Below are 19,749 nucleotides of genomic sequence, written 5' to 3' on the forward strand. Positions count from 1 at the left end.
TCCAGAAATTTTCACATTTCATTGGGATGAACCACTTGAGCAGCTCTCTCATGAGTTTGCTGTGACAACTGTGTACCAGAATGCTGAAGAGCCTGATGCTGAGGGGATGAACTGGGGTGCTGCAAGTGATAAGAGTTCATTAAGCTATAAAGAGCAGAAAATCACAACCTTTGCATGAATCACTGCTGTGAGCACGCTGTCTGCTAAGCCTTTATTGCACATTTAATGGGCTGAGACCATCCAGGCAGAGAGTATTTTGCAGATCTTTGGCCTGTTCAGTTTAGCTATTCCACTCTTAGCTTCCATCAGCCCAGCTGCAGAGGCATAACAAGGAAGATAAATGCCCAGGGCAGTGGTGAAGCATGGGGATGGTGGCATTTTCTGTCTGCCTCTGTGCTGCCAGCATGATCATGCAGCTGTGGTGACACCTGTTATTTTTCCACTCCCCCGTGGCCTCATGCTACGTTGACACCCAGGGGTGCAACCACAGCCACCTCATACCTTAGTGATGCTACTGCGGACATGTAACTACCTCCTTTGCTGTCCATGCATCCTCACCTGCTTTCTTCAGAGCTCACTAAGCATTGCTGATGCTGTGATGTGACTGGATGTGGAAGGTATGTATTAGCTAGCATTTCTCAAATGCAGTGTCTATCTTTTGGGTTATTTGGTTGTAATTACTCTTTCTTTTTCTTTCTGTTTTTTTAAAATCTGAAGAACTTTCCATATATGTTTTTAGAAAAGATTATTTTACACAGAGCTATTATAATTTGGGAACTTCTGATAGATGTGTAGCTTATAGTGGTTCTACATAAAATGTCAGAGACCGTGAAAGACACTTGATGACCAAAGAGTTGTGATACCATTAACTCCCCATGGCTCACCATTTTGAATGGGAGATTTCCTAGTCACATTTCTGGAAAATGTCCTGCCTGAGCAATGTTGATTATTTAAATTTAACACATAGTAACTTAAAAAAAAAGCTCCTTGAAACTTAAAAAAAAAACAAAGAAGAAAAAGAAACCAATAAACCAGCACACTAAACAGAAAAACAGGGTGATTTTCTTGGACGGTGCATCCTGAAATAAATGTGCATGGTACATGGCTCTGTGAGCTGTTTCCTTTTCCTGGGAGAAACTGCCCCTTCACTTATTGTGCATGCTTTTGGCAGTTGCCCTTTTGTCCTCAGGATTTCTTCAATAACTGAAAGGAAATCAGTTATTTGGTGTGCCTGGAGTGCTGCCGTTCTCTAGAGCCTTTCATATAAATCAGCCATTTCTACCTGGACATTGCCCTTTATAAAGCAAGCTTGATTATATTTATGCCCCTTTTGAACTGATACAGGTAGAAAAGGGGTCGGTTGTGACTGTTCCATCTCTCCCTGTTATAACTCCTTTAAGCCATTCTCCTTAATAGAGGGTTTCTAGCCTTTCCCATCTGGAGTTCGACATCCTCTCTCCCACTGCCTTCCCTGCAGGGGGAAGGGGCTCAAGTATGTCCTTTGCTTCCTTCAGATCTGTAAGAAAAGACTTGCTTCAGCTTCATGTGAGGGCAGCTGGAAGGGAGAAGCTGATTTCCCTTGTTTGTTCTGTCTGGCCCTGTCTCCACTTCTCAGCCTGTTAGGGAAGTGCTGGGCCAGGTGTTCACCACAGTTGTTGCATTAGGAAATGGCCTTCCCGTCTTCCATTAGAGCCAAAATCCTGTTACCCGTGAGAGGTTTGTGAGAGTTGATGGTCTGGGTTTCTTCCTGGAGGGCTGTGCCTGTTCCAGGGCTCCAGTCTACCCTACAGCACCTTAATATCAAAGAAAAACTTTCTCTTGTTCCAATCCAAGTGCACTTTTCCTTGCAAATGAAATTTTCCTCCATTGCCTCTATGCCCAACCCTCCTGGATTTCAGCAGTTTGATTTGTGTATAGTGATGTGTTGGTTTGCAAAAGTATGAAAGGCCATTGATATCAACACGGCAGCGGACCTTCCTGTAGCATTACTGTGGTGTTTCTCTGTATCTTTGAGGGCTTATCCAAAGTAGTTTGTTTCTTTCTACCTTCTCCTATTTGTGGTTTTTTGTGGTGGGAACCCCTGACCTGACACGTCTCCTGATGATTGGGGAGAAGCCACTAGCCTTGTGCTTCTCAGTCAGAATAAATTATTAGGGGTGCTTTCATGGGCTGTGTATCCTTATTTTTAAGCAAAGTGACCAGTCAGAATAATACATTTGACTGTTAGCCTTCTGGTTATATTTTTAGAATCTCTGTGTTAATTTTAAGTGTGTAAATTATTCATGTGTCTTTGACCATTTAGTAATGGTTACTGCCTTTTTACTGGATAAAGACTTTTTGGATGGATTTAAATAAAAATCCCCAAATGAGCACTTTTTCTTCTGTTTTCTTTCTTTGAAATTGTTTATAGCTAGGGAAAGAAAAGTTTCACAAATCTCAACACTGGGGTTATTGCAATAACGTTTCTATGCTGTTGGGAGAAGATAAACCTGGAATAGGAGGAGAACCTCTGCTTGGACAGAAGCCGAAACCTAAATACAGCGTGTTTCCCAAAGGTATAGGAAGTGATGCTCCTTCATGGGTAGCATTTGATAAACAGGTACGTAGTAAACCTGTTTTTCAGAAGTGGGATACTTTGTACCACAAAGGGGTACTGAAATCCAGCCAGTCAAATAGCTGTTAAGATTCTTTTGTTTAAAAAGACCTCCCAAATAAAGTGAAAATGTTTTGTATATAGAAATAAATAACTTGTTAGTAGGTTGATCAATGCTGATGTGTTTATCATGTCATACATGTTTCAAAACTGTGAAATTTTGGGGGAACAAGAAATTATCACAGTCCTGGGCCATAGGGTCTGAGCTTACATAGGAATCTACCCATCTTAGACCTGAATACCATTGCAAAGTCCAGTTGACTTTACTAGGAAACTATGTGGGTAGAAGGGCCTGGATGGATCAATCCCTGTGCAAGCATTTAACTTATTCTTATTTTCATTTTTATGAAAGTAGTGATATCTTTCACACTGGTAAGTTATCAAATACCATGTTTTACTCAGCTACAGTACAGGCTGAGGCAGCACAGGTGCTATGGTGCATGGTTGACAGCTCAGAGGTTGCACGTTTGAGGCTATAACAGAAGTGCTCACAGTGCAGCCTGTCGGATTCCAACAAATCTGTGAATTCTGCTAAATACCTTGTCACAAGGACATTGGAAAGGCAAGGAACATACAGTATGCCCTGGAGTAAGATATGGACCTTGATCTTTGGAAGAGCAAATGAAATAAAAAGTCTTCCCTTGTAGTAAGTACATGAGTATCAGGAGCCACGCCTGTTCATTGTTCTACTCCCTGTGGATCATTTGAAGATTTTATTTTACCTTTTCTTTTTAGGTGGCAGAAACTAGTTTTACCATATTTCTTACATATAATGCACACTTCAGTTTCCAGCAGATGGTTTTCAGGGAAAAATGTGCATGTTGTATGTGAAAAAAATTGGTAATAATGATGACTGGTGGTTTGAGTTGTGTTGCTCTTTGCCATAGATTCATAGATTGTAAGGGACTGGAAGGGACCTTGTAAGACCTTTGGGTCCAGCCCCCCTGCACCAGGCAGGAAAGACAACTGGGGTCAGGTGACCCCAATAAGGTGACCATCCAGTATCCTCTTGAAGATTTCCCGGGTAAGTGATTAATTGCACCATCTCTGGGGGGAGTTTATTCCACCGTCTAGACACCCTGACTATGAGGAAGTTTTTCCTAGAGTTGAGCCTGAAGTGGTCTTCCGGGAGTTTGTGGCCGTTACTCCTGGTTTTCCCCAAAGATGCCCTGGTGAACAGTTGTTCACCGAGCCCTTAACGTAGTGGTAAGCTGCTACCAAGTCCCCTCTTAGCCTTCTCTTTCTTAGGTTGGAGAGGCCCAAGCCCCTCAGCTTCTCCTCATATGGTCTGCCTTGCAAGTCTGATCATATGGGTGGCTCTTTTCTGGACTTTCTCAAGTTTTTCCATGTTTTTCCATCACTTCAGATATCTAAAATCATAGTAAGTTCCACTTACTGATATTTTATATCTAAGCAAAAAACCATCAACCTGGAAAGGGACCCTCCCCCCCCCCCCTCCCCCCACCATTTCATTTTGTAGTATTTTAAATTTTACTATTTAAAATGAATGTTGCCCTGCAATATTTCTGTGCAATGATTGTGGTATTTAAATATTTTGGGAAAATATCTACACCCTAATTTCTGCTTAATAATAAAAAAGTCATGTAAGTAACATAGTGCGATGGATATTGAGTTACCTTATGGTTAGCCAATATCAGTGATAAATTCATGTATGGTTTGATCCTGCAAATATGCACAAAATTCACAATCCTTTTGAAGGAAGTAGTTTTCCTCACATAACAATGTTATCTAATGTGCATAAAGATTCGTTGGTGCCTTTGGCTGGTAATGAAGCACAAAGGCCTCATTCTTGCAGACACTTATCTGTGTGCTTAACTTTACAGCTGTTGGTAGGCCAATTGGCTGTACTGGAACTACACACGTACATTTTTGTAGGGGTGTGTCCCAGTCTTACACAATAGGGTTATAAACCGCATATTGCACTGTATCTAATATAAAGCGTTTATACTGACATTTTTCAAGTTTGTGACAGAAAAATAGACACATTAAACATGAGTTGAATATTTTAATTTTTCATTTAATTTGGCGTTCTTACCCATTTCTCCTTGTTAGAGTGGTTTTTTTCTTCTGCCATAATAGAGTTAACTTTGGAAGTAGGGAATGTGTTGTACTTCATTTAATCAATTTAGAAAGGAAGAAATGGGTTTTTACTGTTTTGTACATTTAGTAGGAAGCAAGCTAAAATTTAATCTCTTAATAGTTAAGAATTCACAAATGAGACGTCCCGTACTTGAAAATATTTCATTATTTCTCCATTAAACTGTGTTGTCAGATAGACCAAATCAAATACTTATTCCATAGTGCCTCAAAGAACTTGTTTAATTTCAGTTCCTTTTCATTGTTGGGTTTTTTATATATCTTCTGTCAATTTCATCTAAAGGCAGAGGGCACATTTTCACACCTGAATATGCTATCCATAAGGCAACTGTTTATATTTTTAAAAATAGTGGAAACAAACCCCAAAAGTTCAGGAGCTTTGGACTGACCTCAAAAGGCTTGGATTTCTATCCAGGGTTTTGTTAAGTTAAAAATCTTGTTGTATGTCTTTATGATCTTTAGTTTGTGTATTACTAATGATATATTTCTGTTTCTGTTACTTGTAAAACACATTCGACAAGCACAGTACATTATGTATTCTGCAATTGCATCCTATTTAGTAGGTATAACAACATAAGGGGGTATTGAGTATGCGTTTCACACTGCAACAGCAGATATGTGATTCATTTTATAGCTATTGTGTTTTAAACCATTTTACCTAGCTATTGTATGTGTCATTTTGATACATTGAATACCAACATATTTTAAAACTTTGAATATTACATAAAAGAAATGAGTTGCTTGATTTATCATCCTACACTTTTTATATTCTCAAGAATAATTGGTTTTGATTTTTTCCTAAAATTAACTTGCTTTAAATTAAAAGATGACAGAGATCATCTCCTTTTTTCTTCCAAAACATTTCTGAATAATTTTATGTGATCAAAATTGATGATTTAGCAATTGCCTATATTTCTGTCTTGCAATGAGCATATTCACAGATGTAAGAGGAATTAAGCCTGTAGAACAAAGCAAAGCTTAAATGGTCCAGCTCTTTTAACAAGGCAAACCAAAAATGTATGCTTGTACTCAGTAAAATTAATTATTTAGGATCTGATCTTGCATAGATATAGATGGACTCTATCTCAGGACTCCATCCAGTTGAAAGTAATAGTCTCTTTGGGATGAGAGAATCTGGCTGCATGGATTCCTGTGCAGGATTGGGACATTAATACCCCTCATATCTATGAGATACTGTAGCAAATAACTATCTATGTTTTGAGAGGCCAGTTTCAGACAAGTCAACTGCCTAGTCATTTCCCCCAGTTGTCTTTGCTGGCATACATTAAATTGTCAAAATTAAAATAAGAAATAATTGTATAGTACACTTAATTAGCATGTACACGAAGGCATTTTAAAGTGATTGTAGACATTACTTTCCTCAGATAGGGAAATAGGCATAGAGACTAAGACTGCTTGTGACTGCAGTAGACTAAGGAGCAGTAGAGTAAGGAGTATTATGGAATCATAGAGAAGCAGGGCTGAAAGGGACCTCCATAGCCATCTAGTTCAATCTCCTACCTGAGGCAGGATCATGGCTATCCAAACCATCCTATACAAATCTGTAACCCCTACCCTGTTAGCTACAATCAAAGGGGGAGCCAGACTTTTGTAGCCTGCAGGGGTCAATGGCTACAACAACCAGCCCCAAGACAAAAACAGACCCCAAGGCTGGGTTCTGTTATAGACCCTGGGAGAGTGCAGGCAGGAACAGCCTAGGTTCATTAGGCCAAGGAGAGGCAGCTGAACCAAGCTGCAGCAGGTGGGGAAGGCTGATTAGCAGCCAGAACAGAAACCACTAGGTGTAGTTGAAGAGCCAACATACAGGAAGCGGTGGAGCTCTGGGGCACATAAGCCAAGGTGTGGGAGTTAGGAGGGCAGTCTGGCTCTGCAGGGTGCAGGGAAAGGAGTTCCTGAGCTAGGTGGTTGCAGGAGATGGGCTGACTGGCACCCATACTGTCTCAGACAGCTGCAAGGGAAAAGCTAAGGACTATGTGATTCAGCCAAATCCGAATCTGATGATTTGGTGCTGATTCAGTGAATCAGCGATTCAGACACAGGCACAGCTTTAAAAGTTTTTTCTACATCCCTTGAGGTAGCAGCGCAGCTCATGATTGCTGTGATGCTGGGGCAGATGGAGCGTCCCACAGGAGCATGGGGTGTTCTCCAGCATGCTTGGCAGTGGACCAGAAGTACTTCTGGTCCACTTCTGGGTCTGCTGGGGAGTGTACTCGAGGACCCCCCCCCCCCCACACCCTCCCGGCCCGGCAATCGGCCACAGGGGTTCCCTGGGTGCCCCCCTCCCCAGATGCAGGAGGCACCAGTCGCCGAGCCGGGGGGGTGCGGGGGCCCCTTGGCACGCTCCCTGGTGGACCTAGAAGTGCTTCTAGTCCACTTCTGGGTCTGCTGCCAAGCACGCTGGGACCCCCCCATGCTTCTGTGGGATGCTGCATCTGCCCCAGCATCACAGCATTCAGAGCCCCTGCTACCTAGAGGTATGTAGAAAAAACATTTAAAGCTATGTCTACGTCTGAATCGCCAAATTTGTCCAAATCTCTCCGAATCAATTTGGAGGGTTCTGAATTGATTCGGAGAGATTAAAGGGTCCTCTGCTTTGATTTGGATTTGGAGATTTGGCCACCAAATTGGGCTGAATCTCCGCCAAATTGAATCAGGGACCGATGCTTCGCACAGCCCTAGGAAATATCTATAGTAGAACATAGATCTATGCCTAGATCATTCCCAACCTCTGGCTGCCCAACCTCTTCTTGAACAATTCCAGTGATCGAGAGTCCACAACTTCCCTATGCAGTCTATTCCATTGCCACTGAAGACATTTTTTCTGATATCCAATCTAAAATTACTTTGCAGCAACATCAAGCCATTGGTCTGCATCCTACTCTCTGCAGCGAGAGAAAAGTTCTTTTCCAAGCTCTTTGACTGTCTCTTTTATTATGTCATCCCTCAGCTTGTTCTCTTAATCCTTCTTAGGTGGCTGGCTGCAGCTAAGTGTTTTTTAGTGAAGACTGAGGCAAAGTACCTATTGAGTAGTTCTGCCTTCTGTCAAAAGTTGTCCCTGGCAGCTGGACCCACAGCTTCCTTGGTCTTTCTTTTCTGGCCAACATACTAATAGCACCTCTTCTTGTCTTTAACCTCCCTTGCCAAGTGTAGCTCAGTCTTTTTTATCTTTGCCTTCCTGATTTTGTCCCTGTCTGTTCTTGCTATTTCCTGGTGAGCTTTCTTAGTGATCTGCCCATTTTTCCATTGTCTGTCTGCTTTTCTTTTGCATTTGAGGCATCCCGGAAGCTCCTTGTGCAGCTGCACTGATCTCTTGCCATGGTGCTTGCATTATGTTAGAACAGTTTCTTGTTGAGCTTCCCTCTGGAAGCTCCCATCCCTCCTTTATCCACCTTTATCCTTCAGCCTGCCTTCCCAGGGCACTAGGCACTAGGCTTATTAACTTCTTGACCTGGGTGAAATCTGTTTTTTTGAAATCTAGCATACTAGTTTTGCTGACCTTGTGCTTTCCTTTTCTCAGGATCTGGAATTCTATCATATTGTGATTGCTTCTTCTCATGTTGCCCATCACCTTTACATCCTCCACCACTCTTCTCTGTTGGTCAGGGCAAGATTCAAGATAGATGATCCCTTAGATGTAGCCTCAGCCTTCTGGAACAGAAAGTTGTCGTCTACACAAGTCAGGAACTGGCTTAATGTTTTATGTTTGACTGTATTGTTCTTTCAGCAGATGTCTGGAAAATAGAAATCTTCCATCAGTACCATCCCATACCTTTTAGATAGATTTTTCACCTCCTTGAAGACTGCCTCATCTATCTCTTTGTCCTGATTTAATAAACCCTCACCATTATATTGGTGCTGCATCTTTAATCTTTCTCCAAATGCATTCTGTAGAACTTTTGTTCACTGAACTATAACACACCCAGTTTTGTTAACTCTTAAGCAAGGTCATCTGAAGGAGTTGATTGTTGAGTCAGGTTGCTGATAAAGATTAAAGTGAGGGTTGTTCCTGTTGAGTTCACTACCACCCTCAGTCCAGCTTAAGTGTTTGTACTATCCCATGGTCTTTCTTTCTGTCCCACTACACAACTCAATATATGTTACAGCCATATGGTGACCTCACAGCATTTTCTGCAACCTAAGACTAAGGGAATATTTCCACAATAAGGTGCCAGACAGTGATCAACCCACTACAGACATCTGAACCATATGCAGCACAAGGACAGTTCCTAGACTCTATCTGAGGGCTACAGCCCTACTCTGGACATGCACATAAACTGCTTCTGCCTCTGTAGATTGCAGCCATTCATAGATTGCCAGAAAACAGCACACCTCTCATTACAACCTCAGTTTTGCAGACTGGAGAGCCATACTCAGCCTTAAAAACAACATTAATATCATCGTACAACAGATTGATGAAGGGGATGCCACTGCTATGGAAAAACAGTATACATGCAGGAAGGAAGTAGGCGAATTCTTAAAGAATCTATGTCTGGAAACATAGGAGAGAATTAATGCTTCCACCTCCCAAGACCCCTGGCCAAGCAACTATTATTTATTACCAAGATCCACAAATCTGGCAACCCAAGACATTCCATTGTCTCTGGCATTGGCACCATCATGGAGTGAGTTTCTGGCTATGTTGACTCAGTCTTATTTCCACATGCTATGGAAGCTGCCAGCTGTTTGAAAAATACCATAAATTTCCTAAAGAAACTAGCTTCCATTGAAAAGCTACAGCTAACACCACATTAGCTACCATGGGTGTTACATCTCTCTACACCAAACCCCCCCGCCCATGAGGACAGATTACAAACCATAAAGAACATTATCTCCAATGAGGACATGACTTCTGTTTCCAAAGTACTCTCCCATTTTGTTTTTACACAGAACTATTTCAGATTTGGGGATTCCCTATACAGTACTTACAAATGAATGGCACTGCCATGGGCGCATGTATGGGCCCTCTATATGCCAATGTTTCTATGACTGACCTTGAAGTCCACTTCCTCCACAACTGCTCTCTCATCCCCCCAGTATACCTACCTTGGAGGTCTTTAAGAGGAAACTGGACAAGCACCTGGCTGGGGTCATCTGACCCCAGCGCTCTTTCCTGCTTGGGCAGGGGGTCGGACTTGATGATCTACTGATGTCCCTTCCAACCCTAATATCTATGAACTTGAATAGGAAATTGTGGAATAAGAAATAATCCACAGACTTGATTGTGTTAAGTATGGTCTAAACCAAGACCACAGATTCTTATCCCATTACCTAGATTAGTTTTTTTATAAGCCTTAGTCCCTCAATGGGTTAACTGCTCTTTTGTCTCTCCTACTCACTTTGCCTCTCTCAACATTGCCCCCTTTTTCATCACCTCTTCCCTGACCTTTTTATTTTAATCACTGTTATCAGTTTAGCAACTTTACTTCCTTCAGTCTCTTCACAGGATCTGATGAAGTAAGCCCTCTGCTTGTGAAAGCTTATTCTCTATATATCTGCTTTACTTAGTTTATAATGTGTACATCTACCCTGCTTTCTGCCTGACTTCAGACTAATATGGCTAACTCTCTCTAAATTCTATACTGCCAAACATTTTGGCACTGAAATCTATAAGTTTTGGGAACTCTGTAAGTGTCTAGTGTTAGGCAGGCAAGTCTTCAAGTTCGAAAACTCTGGCCTTGTATTTTTTTACTATTTCTTTGTGAGTTGAATAATATCTAGGTTTTTTGTTTAACTCCTAATGGCATTGGATTTAAAGTCAAGTGTTAGCATTTAGAAATTAACAAAACAAATTAACTAAAAGCTTTGTTTTATATTGGGGTTTTGGAAGTCAGAAGGTACTTGTCATGTAATGTTCTTTAAGTGCTGAAAACTGATCAGGTCTTGATCAAGATTTATTCATGCTGAGTAAATTTTGAATTCTCTTTCTGTAAAAAAAAAAAAAAGGAGATTCTGCTCTACTGTACTTGAATTCTCCTGGGAGGTGGAAGAATAGCTAGTTGAGGAGCCAGACTGGGAACTGAGAGAGATGCTACAGAACTGCCTGTATAACCTTGGACAAATAACTTAGCTCTTCTCTGTCTGAATTTCCCCAAATATAGAAAACGTAGATGATTACAAATGCATGTTAAAAATAGTTAGTACATGTGAGAGTACTCTGAGATTCTCAGATGGAAATGCTAAACAAATGGAGAGTATTGGCTGGTAAATATCATAGAAGTCAGGGTAGATTTGTACCTTATAGACTAACCAAAGGGGTGTGTTTGTGTGTGTGTGTGTACATGTGCATTTGATCTGGGAGCAGTTTACTCATGAGTAAACTACTCGTGCGTAAACACTCCCAGGCAAGCGTCTACATGTGTAGGGTTTTGGGAGCAGATTTGCTGCTCATGTCAGCAATCTGCTTCTGCCTTCGCTGGCCCTGCATTGGCCCCTGCAGCAGCCACGGGGAGCTCCAAGCTCCCCCTAGGTTCTAGCCCAGGGGCTGGCAGGGAGCACCAGGCCAGAAGACAGCTGTCTTCTGACGGGGACTGGCACATTGCTCCTTGCTCTCAGGTAGGTATTGTCTTTTGACAGTGCCCCCTGTCATTATTAGAGCCAATTACTACACAGTAAGTGTCTGGACTTGTAGACGCAGATGCTTACTGTGCAGTAATTAGCTCTACTGCACAGTAAAGCATCTCGTGTAGACACGCACCTGTGTGTGTCACAAGTTTTCATGAGCTAAAGCTCACTTTATCAAATGCTGTGAAAGGACATGCAGAAGGCAGAATATAAGGAGAGAAAAATTAGAATACAAAGGGCAAGGGAGTGAGAATAGGTAGAGGGGGAGAGTGGGGATGGGGGCAGTGCTGGGAGAAACAAGCAGACAAGCAAGAAACCCGTAGGAATTGAATCACAAAAATTAATCCAGATAACTGGATAAGAATCCATAGTCCCTATTTAAACCATACTTAACAGAATCAAGTCTGTGGATGATTTCTTGTTACACAGTTCCCTGTTCAAATCAGTTTTAAAAGTTTGCTGTCTGAGAACAGCTACCTTCAGGTCAGTGATGGGAACCCCATGAAGGTTAAAGTGTTCAGTCTCAGGCTTGCATGTCATGTCAAGACCTTGGCAATTTATATAGATATTTCAAAGATTTCTAAGCTTACCACTGTCGGGCACCTATGAGGACATGTACAGCACAAACAAATAGAGAGCTAATTTTATTTTTAGTTGCCCATTTTATTTATATCATCGATGAAAGTAAGGCATTCTTTGCAATTGTTTGAGAAAGATGTGATGGGAAAGATCTCGTGCATGTTTCCTTAGAGACTTTTTGCCTATCTCTATATCACCCTAACATACTCTTCATACTATTATAAAAATTTCATAAAATTTCCTTTATGAATAAAGACAGTAAATGGTGTACAATTGTAGTTCTTATATTTAGGTGCACAAATCACAAGCCAATAGTCAAGAGCAAAACTCAGGGTCTTCTAAGGTAAATGCTGTTACAGTGAACAACCAAGCTCTGCACCTACACAGGTTTTTCTAGGATTATCAGGGCTGCAAAAGAGCAAGAGGGGAGGTTCCTTTGTTTCTGCTTGAGGAGGACCGACAGTTTTATCCTCCTGCACGGTTTGCATGCATATTGAAATACAAAACAAGGTAAGGTTTGTCACGATCATTTTGTACTGTTCTAAATGGCACCTGAAAGATATGACATTTGTCTGTGACAGTCTTCGGTGCTGTCCATAAATCAGCTTGCACCTCGCCTCTCACCCCAGAGGTAAAGTACACTCATGTCACAAAACACTGCCTTTCATCTGTTGTTTTAATAGAACTCTAAAATTTGCTTCTGAACCCAGGCAGTTCTTTCTACTATCCAAAACAATTTATTCGGAAGATTTTTCCAAATAGTCTGCTTATATCTCTGCATTTGATTTACTTATTTATTTTATCTTTTCTTCTCCACTCAGATGGTGTGGAGATAAAAATGCCAACCAAAGAATTCTGACTTCATGTGATTTTATGTGGATTCCTATTCATATATTTCTGTGAAATAAATCTGCCTTCTGACATCCATTCATTTTTCAAAATTTAATCTATACAGCTTTCCATTATTGACATATTTTGCAAACACTTTGGGTGACAATTTTACTCCTTTATATTTCTTTCTTTATTGTTTTAATAGGTATTGTCTTTTGATGCCTATTTTGAGGAGGAAGTGCCTGACAAAAATCAGGAGCTGTATAGAATAAGACATTGTAAAATATACTTCTACCTTGAAGATGATACAATTCAAGTGATTGAACCTCAAGTGAAAAATAGTGGAATACCACAAGGTACCTATTTATAGTAGTCCTACCTTTGTTTTGTAGTCCTCTAAGCCTTTCCTCATTGTAGTCTTAGTTCATCTAAAAGGAAATGTAAAGTGGCTGCATATGTCTGTTTGGGCTGAGGAAGGCTCCGAGAACAGTGACAGCTCAACTCCTCCCGATCACAGGGTCCCCTGGTCTTGGGAAGGCTCAGGAGAACCTACTGCTTGACTCCTTCTGATCACAGAGGAATCAAGTGGAAGTGTACAGGCATTCAATCTAGCGAGAGAAACTCACACAGGGTAGATCTGCCAAGAGTCAAAGTGAAAGATCTTTCTCAGAGATGGGGCATGTTTCCTTTGTGAGAAACTAAATGAACACTTGTACGTTGGCAGTTTTTAGAAATGTAACGCCTGTCCAGGATCAGAACTGGAGTGCAGCTACTACTTCTGCATATTTGTGGGCGCTTGCCAGCATTTTAAAAAAGATATGCAAAGGATAATAGTCCAAGTAAGTAGGTTGTCTGGGGATGACTCTGCCTTTTCAACCTCTGGAGGATTTTGTGGTCCTTCTGGTATATTTTACATCAATATACAAACGTAAGATAAGCCATCTAGCTAAGTAATCCTGTCTCACATAGTGGCGGGATTAAATATTTGCTGCTTAATCACTACATTCCCCATAGCAGTAGGTAATAATTAATAATATTAATATAATTATTAATAATCTGTAAAAATACATTTAATGAGGGTTAGAGAAAGGACTAAAATCCAGGAATCCTTTTCTTTTAACCCAGCATTTCACACGCTGCCTCTCCTGGTGTTAAGTGGCCCCTGCGTTACTTTGGTCTGCAGCCTAAAAATGTTGCTGACCACTGCCTTAGACCTTCAGGTGCAACCATTTTTTGGTTTCTGGTTTTTAGGTGTTCATCAGTCTCTCTCTGCTCTTTCGTGAGTGGGTTATTCTGTGGGTACAGTGAAATAATGGCAACCGGAAAATTACTTGCTGTGCTCTCAGCAGTGGTTGTAGTTGGCTTCCTTGGGAAAAGAACCTGGTATGAAGTCTTGTGCAGAGTTCAGACTCTAAGGAAGGTGGAATAGAAAAAGAAACACTTTAAACTCATATAATGTGTTTACAAAAGTTAAATGAATTAGGTCACAAAAGAGAACAGTATAAAACCTATACTTATCAATGATCAAAACCCCAAGGAGTGATGAAGGTACACTTTCTCCAGAAGTGGATGCAGAGACTTTAGACAATTTCTATGAAATTGACTGCAGTACATGGAAGTAAATTTGAAAAAAAAATGTAAATGAAGCTTCTGTAAAGGAACAAATATTGTAAACCAGATTTAATTTTGGAAAATACATTGCTAACATTTGAGCATGCCAGTCCCAGAGTAGAACAAAAAAATATTGGAAGCAATGTTGTCGAAATGAAGAAATTAAATGCAAAAATTTAAATCACTGGAATTGAAAGACTAACTTGAACTGACTTCAGAGAAACCTGGACTAAAAGCAAAAATGTTGAAATAATCAAAACACACAGGAACTAAGTCAGAAATGGGGACACAGGGTGAAGGAGAGGACAATAATCTTGGAAACGCATAACAAACTCTACCTACGTTTCTCCAGAGTCTGAGTGTTTATTATAGCACAGTATAATAGAAACCCTCCGCGTGTAGGGTCAGGCAAGATATGGTGGTTCTAGTATGTGCTTTGTAATCCCCAGTTAACTGAACCCTGGCTAGCTGACACTCTGTTAGCAAAAAGTCTTTTATGTCCCAGTGGGTTGACTGTAGCTTCCAGTGAACAATCCAGAGCACAGTTAAGCAGCTGGCTGGCTTCCCCAAGGTCAGCCAGCTGAAAAGGAGAGTGGAGCTGCCTGCTGGCTAGCGTCCCAAGGCCGGTTGGTTGAAGAGCAAAGTGCAGTCAGAGAAGTAAATTTGCAGACATCTCCCTGGGCTCAGCTAAATCACTTATTATCTGAAAATTAAGATGCCCCTCAAAACCTTTGGAAAATCAAGATTCTTCTATATTTATTGAGGGTCAGATCATGATCCTTGCTGCATGCTCATGCAGGTGAGTCATTAGATATAAGGAGCCCCCTTTTTGTGTAGTGCCTGCTGGACTCCCTCTCTCCTTTTTTGGGCTGGGAGTGAGCAGAATCAGAACCTCACTAATTTCCCACCTTGCATTTCCCCAGTGCCGCATTGTTGAAAAGTGCCAGCCTTGCTTCCTTCAACTGTGAAGTAGGCGGAAGCAAAGACTACATTCGACACAGTGTATTCCCTGCTTTGTTCCATGAGCCTTATTTGATAAGATCATAGTCTATCACTAAGGGTTCCTTCTCTGTTTTTTTTGCTATTTAAAAGGTCTCCCATAAGACTGTACTTACTCAGGCAGAAAAAACAAAAAATACAGGCAAGGGAGTTCTATTAATAATAATATTAACTACCTGTCTTCTGGGCTTCAGCATGATCATGGGTAATCAATTATGGGAGAAGAAAAATGTATTTTGATGTTTGAAGCTAGCGCTTAGTAGAAATGAGGACCAGCCCCACAGTCTGAAGAGAAGGTGCAGTCCAATTCCCTCAAACAAGACCATAACAGTGGAGAGAGTTGGCCCTACTGGGCACATCTACACATTCATTAATGTGCCATAATTACGGCATATTAAGTTTAGTACCTGTAATAACAGGTACTAAACTTAATGTGCTGTAATCAGCACTACTGCGCATTAGTGTAGATTAATGCTTTATGTGACATTAATGTGCATTAGATTAAGTCTCCTGCACACTAGCATATCAGCAGAGATTTTGCCAACCATGCTAATGTGCAGTAGAATTAGTCTAATGTACATTAAGCATCTTGTGTAGATGCACCCGCTGACCAGAAATGGAAAGTAAAAAGGCATCAGAATGGAACAGTCTTTTGGATGCTATGATGTGACATCTGTCTCAGATGATGTATGAAACCTCTTGTCACAAGTTCTTTTGGCAAATTTATTGATGGGAAAATGTTCTTTTCCAGAAAGAGTGATGATTAAAAAAAATAAAAAGTTCTTAAACTGAATTTCAGCTGAACAAGTATTATTAAAGTCCAAACTCAAAAATATAAAATTCATAATTAACTTGAGGATCAGGTTTAGTAGTATCTAAAAAAACCAAACAGTGCCGTTGACATTATTTCTACAACACATTTTCCATTAGTAAAGAAAATCTTGTCTACCCAGGACAAACATGTGTATGTGTATTGTGAGCATGGGTCCATGAAAAGCTAAACGAAAGCCCACTCTCTGATTCTGAGGCCTTATCTACACTGGGAAAACTCATTGTGTTGGAAAACTAATATATTTTAACTAGCATGGTAATTATACATGATTGTGTGTAAACAATCATGTGTGAACTCTTTCTGAGTTCAAGGACAGTTGTATTTAAATGGGTGGGAGCTAGTTGTGGTTAACTCTACAGGAGGCCCAAACACTGATAATGGCAGTTAACATGTTGTAACTCTGAACTGTTCCTGTCTATCCAAGGCACTTATTATTAGTATTTGCAGCCACTAGTTCATACATCTTCTAACATAATACATCTCACTAATGGAGATGCAATATTGCACACACAGGCAGCGTCCACACAAGTGTGGACATTTGGTTCCCCAGGGACAACTAGCAGCAGCACACCTTGTGTCCCCAGACTGTGCCACGTGCCCTCTGGCACATAGCAGATTACCCTGGGTCAGGTAGAGAAGGCTGGGGCCAGCACTGGGCTGGCCCCAGCAGCCTTACCTGCAGTCCAGGGGGCCTCCTAGGGCTGCAGCAGCAGCAGCAATCCTGCTGCACAGAGCCTGGTGGGCAGCCAGAGTATGGCTCTCGCTGGCCAGGCTCTGGCTTTAAGTGGCACATGCTACCCCTCTGCATGGGCTGCTCTGCTTTTTTTTTTTTTTTTGGTGCAGGTTTTTTTTGACACCAGGAGATCTTGGTGTCGAAAAACACCCTGCACCTTAAAATAGTGGTGCGGCACACATGGCAGCAGTGTGCACTGCTGAACACCAGAGCATGGCCAACTGAAGCCATACTTCACCTGCCAACCAGGTTTTGTGCTGCCTGAGTGCCACAGCTACAGCCTCCAGAGACCCTCAGGACCCAGGTAAGGCTGTTGGGGCCAGCCAGCTCGGCACATATTGTCCTCGGGGAAACTCATATTGCCACTCATAGAGACGTGCCCAGATGGTACACTGGTATCCCTTAAGCCCTGAAGAATATCTCTGAAATTTGGAGAATTGGTTCATTAAGCAGGTGTAGGGTAAGTATGCAAATCTGGAGTTAAACTAGCCAGAGAGAAGCCCATATTTATTTCCAATGAAAGACTGATAGCCAAAATTCCAAATATAGTATTGTGAAATTTCGGGTCAGAACATCGGTTTAAAAATTATAACAGGATGTTAGGAGGCAAACGTAATGAAAATTTGAATGTATCTTCCTATTTATTCCTCTGAAAAAAACAGAGGGAAAATGACATTTTGGAAGAATAATTAATAATTAACATCTTAACGTCTTTGGGTGAACATTTAGTAATGAATTCTAAGAATATAGCCCTGGAATATAGATGAGTTCCTCAGGAAATAAGATTGACTCCAAGTCGTTCTTTTAACAGACATCTTAATGAACTTCACTTGAAGGCACCTCCCCAACAGCCACATTCTTAATAGCTCAGGCAGTTTTCCTGAGGACAGCTAAATATTATGTAGCAGTGGGCATGTCTACATGAGATGTTTTAATTCTCAGTAGACTAATTTGCTGCACAGTAAAGCATTACCATCTACACATGCATGGTTAATAGGCCGCAGTAGACTAATTTACTGCACTGCTAGATAGTCCCGTCAGATGGAAGCACAGTAAATTACTGTGCTTAAAACCACATGTAGATGGTGACCTTGAGATTAGTTTACTCTGGTTCAAATTGAGCCAGAGTATATTTAGTCACAATAATTGCACATGTAGACATGCCCAGTGAGAAATTGCTCTTCTTTCTTTACCCTGTAGGGCACGTCCACATGTGCAAGCATATGCGCTTGCAGCAGCTCAAATAGAAGCAGTACAAATTTGAGTCAGGGCTTTTTGCCTCAGTGCACATGCCCAGACATTCACTTTGGTGTGGGGCAAATTGTGCCACCTGGGGCAAAATAACCCTTCCTGGATCTGCAGCCAGGGGGAGCTAGAGCCTGGGGCCAGCACCTGTGCTGTCCCCAGCAGTATAAAAAGCTGCCCTGTCCTAGCCCCACCAGTACAAAAAGCTGCCCTTGCAAATAGCTCAGGGCTACTTGCTCTCAGGAGCTTCTGGGGCCCAGCCAATTGGTACCTGGGGACACTACCCCTTGTGCCAGCTGGACTGCCTAAGTAGCCCTGCACCCTCTACCCACTGCAGCAGTCTGGCAGTGACCTGCTGCGCACCTGCCAGACTCAGATGGGGACTGCACAGCCAGTAGAGGCATCTCCATCACTTTAATCACCATTTTGCCATTTAGTTGTTATATAATTTTTTTCTCTCTCTCTCTCTTTTTTTTTTTAAAGAAAATTACTGATCATTAAAAATATGGGCAGCAGCTATAACTTCTTAGCAGAGGCTTTGGATGGCCAGCAGCTCCAGAATGCCAATTTAGGGAAATTCTTATTTATATTCTAGGACCTGGGTTCTGCAGGTGATAATCTATTCCAGTAACTTCTGGTGGGCCCTGGTTTTGGAAAATGTTGGGTTTTTTTACCTTCACATTGGTGTGGATGGTGACTTTAGTAACTGGAACTGATTTTCAATCCATAGAAAGGTGATAAATGTGCAGTATTTGTGTTCTAAATAAAAAATATCCTGCTTTATATTATGTTGTTACAGTGTTATATTCCTCTGCTGAACAAGAAATAATTGTCTCAATATCTCTGATATTTATGTAGGTTCTTCTTCATCTTTGTTAAATAATATCAATGTCCTAGATTCATGTGGAATGCGATCTTTATAATATTATATTTTAAATAGGAACTATTGTCAGGCGCCATCGGATTCCACTTCCACTACCTCATGAAGATCAGTTCTATACTATAGACTATTTCAATATTAACACAGACATCATCTTTTATTCGCGAAGATATAAAATTGTAGATTGTGATCAATTCACAAAAAATTTTTTGAGGAAGTTGGGAGTAAGATTAAATCCTCCAGCATATCGTCCAGAAGACCCATACACTATGGAACGGCAAAAGGTGAGACCAGTCAGTAATGGTGAAAATCTGATTTCAACAACAACAAATCTTTTGTTTGAATTAATATGTAATGTTTATGTATATATAATATGATCTTCTGAAACAAATTAAAATGCATTGAAAACTAATTAAATTAAATATATTAATTAATTTTGTAATTACTATAAAAATTATAAAATAGAAAAGAAAACTTGCATTTAGTATAGATCTGCTTTGAAACATGGGAAATATTTGGGGATTACCAAGGATGAAGGCTCCTTGTGAAATAATGAAAGTAATCTCTGTTGTATGTGTATTTGTTTGATAAAACTGTTCTTATCTATTACTGAAAAAACAATAACCAAGGATTGAAATTATCTTCAACTTCTGTATTTACATTCTTGTGCAATATTATATTTACTA

The 19,749-nt window shown here is 40.8% G+C and overlaps 1 protein-coding gene across 4 annotated transcripts in view; it reads left to right on the top strand.

The window, feature by feature from the left end:
- Positions 1-19,749, top strand: part of EFHC2 (EF-hand domain containing 2) — a 95,742-nt gene that overhangs the window by 6,816 nt on the left and 69,177 nt on the right. The window contains exons 2-5 of one of the 4 annotated variants that reach the window (XM_019487225.2): positions 477-617; positions 2,411-2,599; positions 12,969-13,119; positions 19,124-19,347. In XM_019487225.2, the coding sequence (XP_019342770.1) occupies positions 609-617; positions 2,411-2,599; positions 12,969-13,119; positions 19,124-19,347 (573 nt within the window). In that variant the 5' untranslated portion in view covers positions 477-608. The remainder of the gene's footprint in view (positions 1-476; positions 618-2,410; positions 2,600-12,968; positions 13,120-19,123; positions 19,348-19,749) is intronic. The other 3 variants (XM_006267114.4, XM_059720788.1, XM_019487226.2) reach the window with 3 other exon arrangements.

Source organism: Alligator mississippiensis, chromosome 1 (genome assembly GCF_030867095.1).
Source record: "Alligator mississippiensis isolate rAllMis1 chromosome 1, rAllMis1, whole genome shotgun sequence".
NCBI lineage: Eukaryota > Metazoa > Chordata > Crocodylia > Alligatoridae > Alligator > Alligator mississippiensis.